Source organism: Engraulis encrasicolus, chromosome 17, assembly GCF_034702125.1.
Source record: "Engraulis encrasicolus isolate BLACKSEA-1 chromosome 17, IST_EnEncr_1.0, whole genome shotgun sequence".
In the NCBI taxonomy this organism is placed as follows: Eukaryota; Metazoa; Chordata; class Actinopteri; order Clupeiformes; family Engraulidae; genus Engraulis; species Engraulis encrasicolus.
This window is the reverse complement of record NC_085873.1, coordinates 31311704-31313131: the sequence shown is the minus strand read 5'-3', so window position 1 is coordinate 31313131 and position 1428 is coordinate 31311704. Positions and strand designations below refer to the sequence as shown.

At 42.5% G+C, this 1428-nt stretch overlaps 1 protein-coding gene across 1 annotated transcript in view; it reads left to right on the top strand.

The window, feature by feature from the left end:
* The window catches only part of LOC134466770 (serine protease 33-like), an 8378-nt gene extending 7257 nt beyond the window's left edge, over positions 1-1121 (top strand). Inside the window, exon 7 of the mRNA XM_063220645.1 lies at positions 764-1121. Within this exon, the coding sequence (XP_063076715.1) occupies positions 764-934 (171 nt within the window). The 3' untranslated portion in view covers positions 935-1121. The remainder of the gene's footprint in view (positions 1-763) is intronic.
* The last annotated feature ends 307 nt before the right edge of the window (positions 1122-1428 follow it).

Genomic DNA, 1428 nt, shown 5'->3' with positions numbered 1-1428 from the left:
TGCAATGCATTACATTTCTATTGAAAGCAAAGCAAATGTTTAATCAGTCATGATGAGGCAATGCAAGTAGTAAGATACTGAGCAACAATTTATTGGCTGTTTTTTGTATCAATCTGTCTCAGTCTGTATCAGTCTTGCAATGTTTTGAAGTGCTTTTATTTAATTTAACATTCATTTGCTCCCGAAATATCCATGGAAGTAATTGAAACTTAAAAAAATTGCCAGATCGATTCTGGAACTTGCCAGATCGATTCTGGATCGTCCATGCCCTGCATCGATTCGGATCGCCGAATCGATCATTGTTGACACCCCTAGCGGGTAACCGCCCAATCTGGCAACACTGCCCTCAGCAGTTATATTTGGATTCAAAGTGCGATGAATCTGCTGACGTCCACGTTGTCGTCACGATTCGTAGAACAAAAAAACGTATCGGTTCCAGAACGGCCAGATTCTCTGCTTGAAGATTTGAGATTTGGTGCAGGAATGGGCACTGGAACGGTTCTCTGTCAGTCTGATCATGCTATCTGTGTGTGTGTGTGTGTGAGTCTGTATGTCTGTCTGTGTGTGTTCCTCATGTCAAAAAAATGAAAGTTATTTTTTCAAACGTAAGTTGAGCATAGCGAACACACTACATGTATGACAACACATGACAATAATTTATTTTCTTGTATTTGTGTGTGTGTGTGTGTGTGTGTGTGTGTGTGTGTGTGTGTGTGTGTGTGTGTGTGTGTGTGTGTGTGTGTGTGTGTGTGTGTGTGTTTAGGGTGACTCTGGTGGTCCCCTGGTGTGCGAGTCCTTTGGTGTGTTTGTTCAGGTGGGCGTGGTGAGTTTTGGAGAGGGCTGTGCTCGGGCCAACAGGACTGGCGTGTACACACGCGTGGAGCACTACCTCCCCTTCATCAAGGACACCATCAACACATACAGCTCCTTCTAGTGGATGGACGAAGCTACTGCAGCCAGGACACCACACTGTCCTTTAGCATCGCCTAGTTGCCAGAATCTGTTATTGCAATCAGGATATTCTGATTTCCTACAGCACCCCTAGTGCCCAAAGAAAGAACATCTCTTTCACCATACACCTGTTCCCTCTCTTTCTACCAAATAAAGACCCTTGCATCACAGTCTTTGAATGTGTGTGTTTCTTTTAGGGAAAAAAATGCCTGTGAAAAAAACAACCTGTCTGAAATACTTCCATTCTAACTCCACACCCTATGGACTCCTTAAAATGACATGTTCGAAAAATAAAACCAAATGTTTTTATTATCAATTTATCTCCAAAAATATGTACAGTACAAGGTATTAATGAAACAAGTTAAAAACAAAAAATCGCTACACACCCCATCGAAAAACCCATGGTGACTCCCCAACCAACCCATCCTGGATCTTCACACATTGGCTACCACATGTTTTTGGAATTCAGCCTGTTGA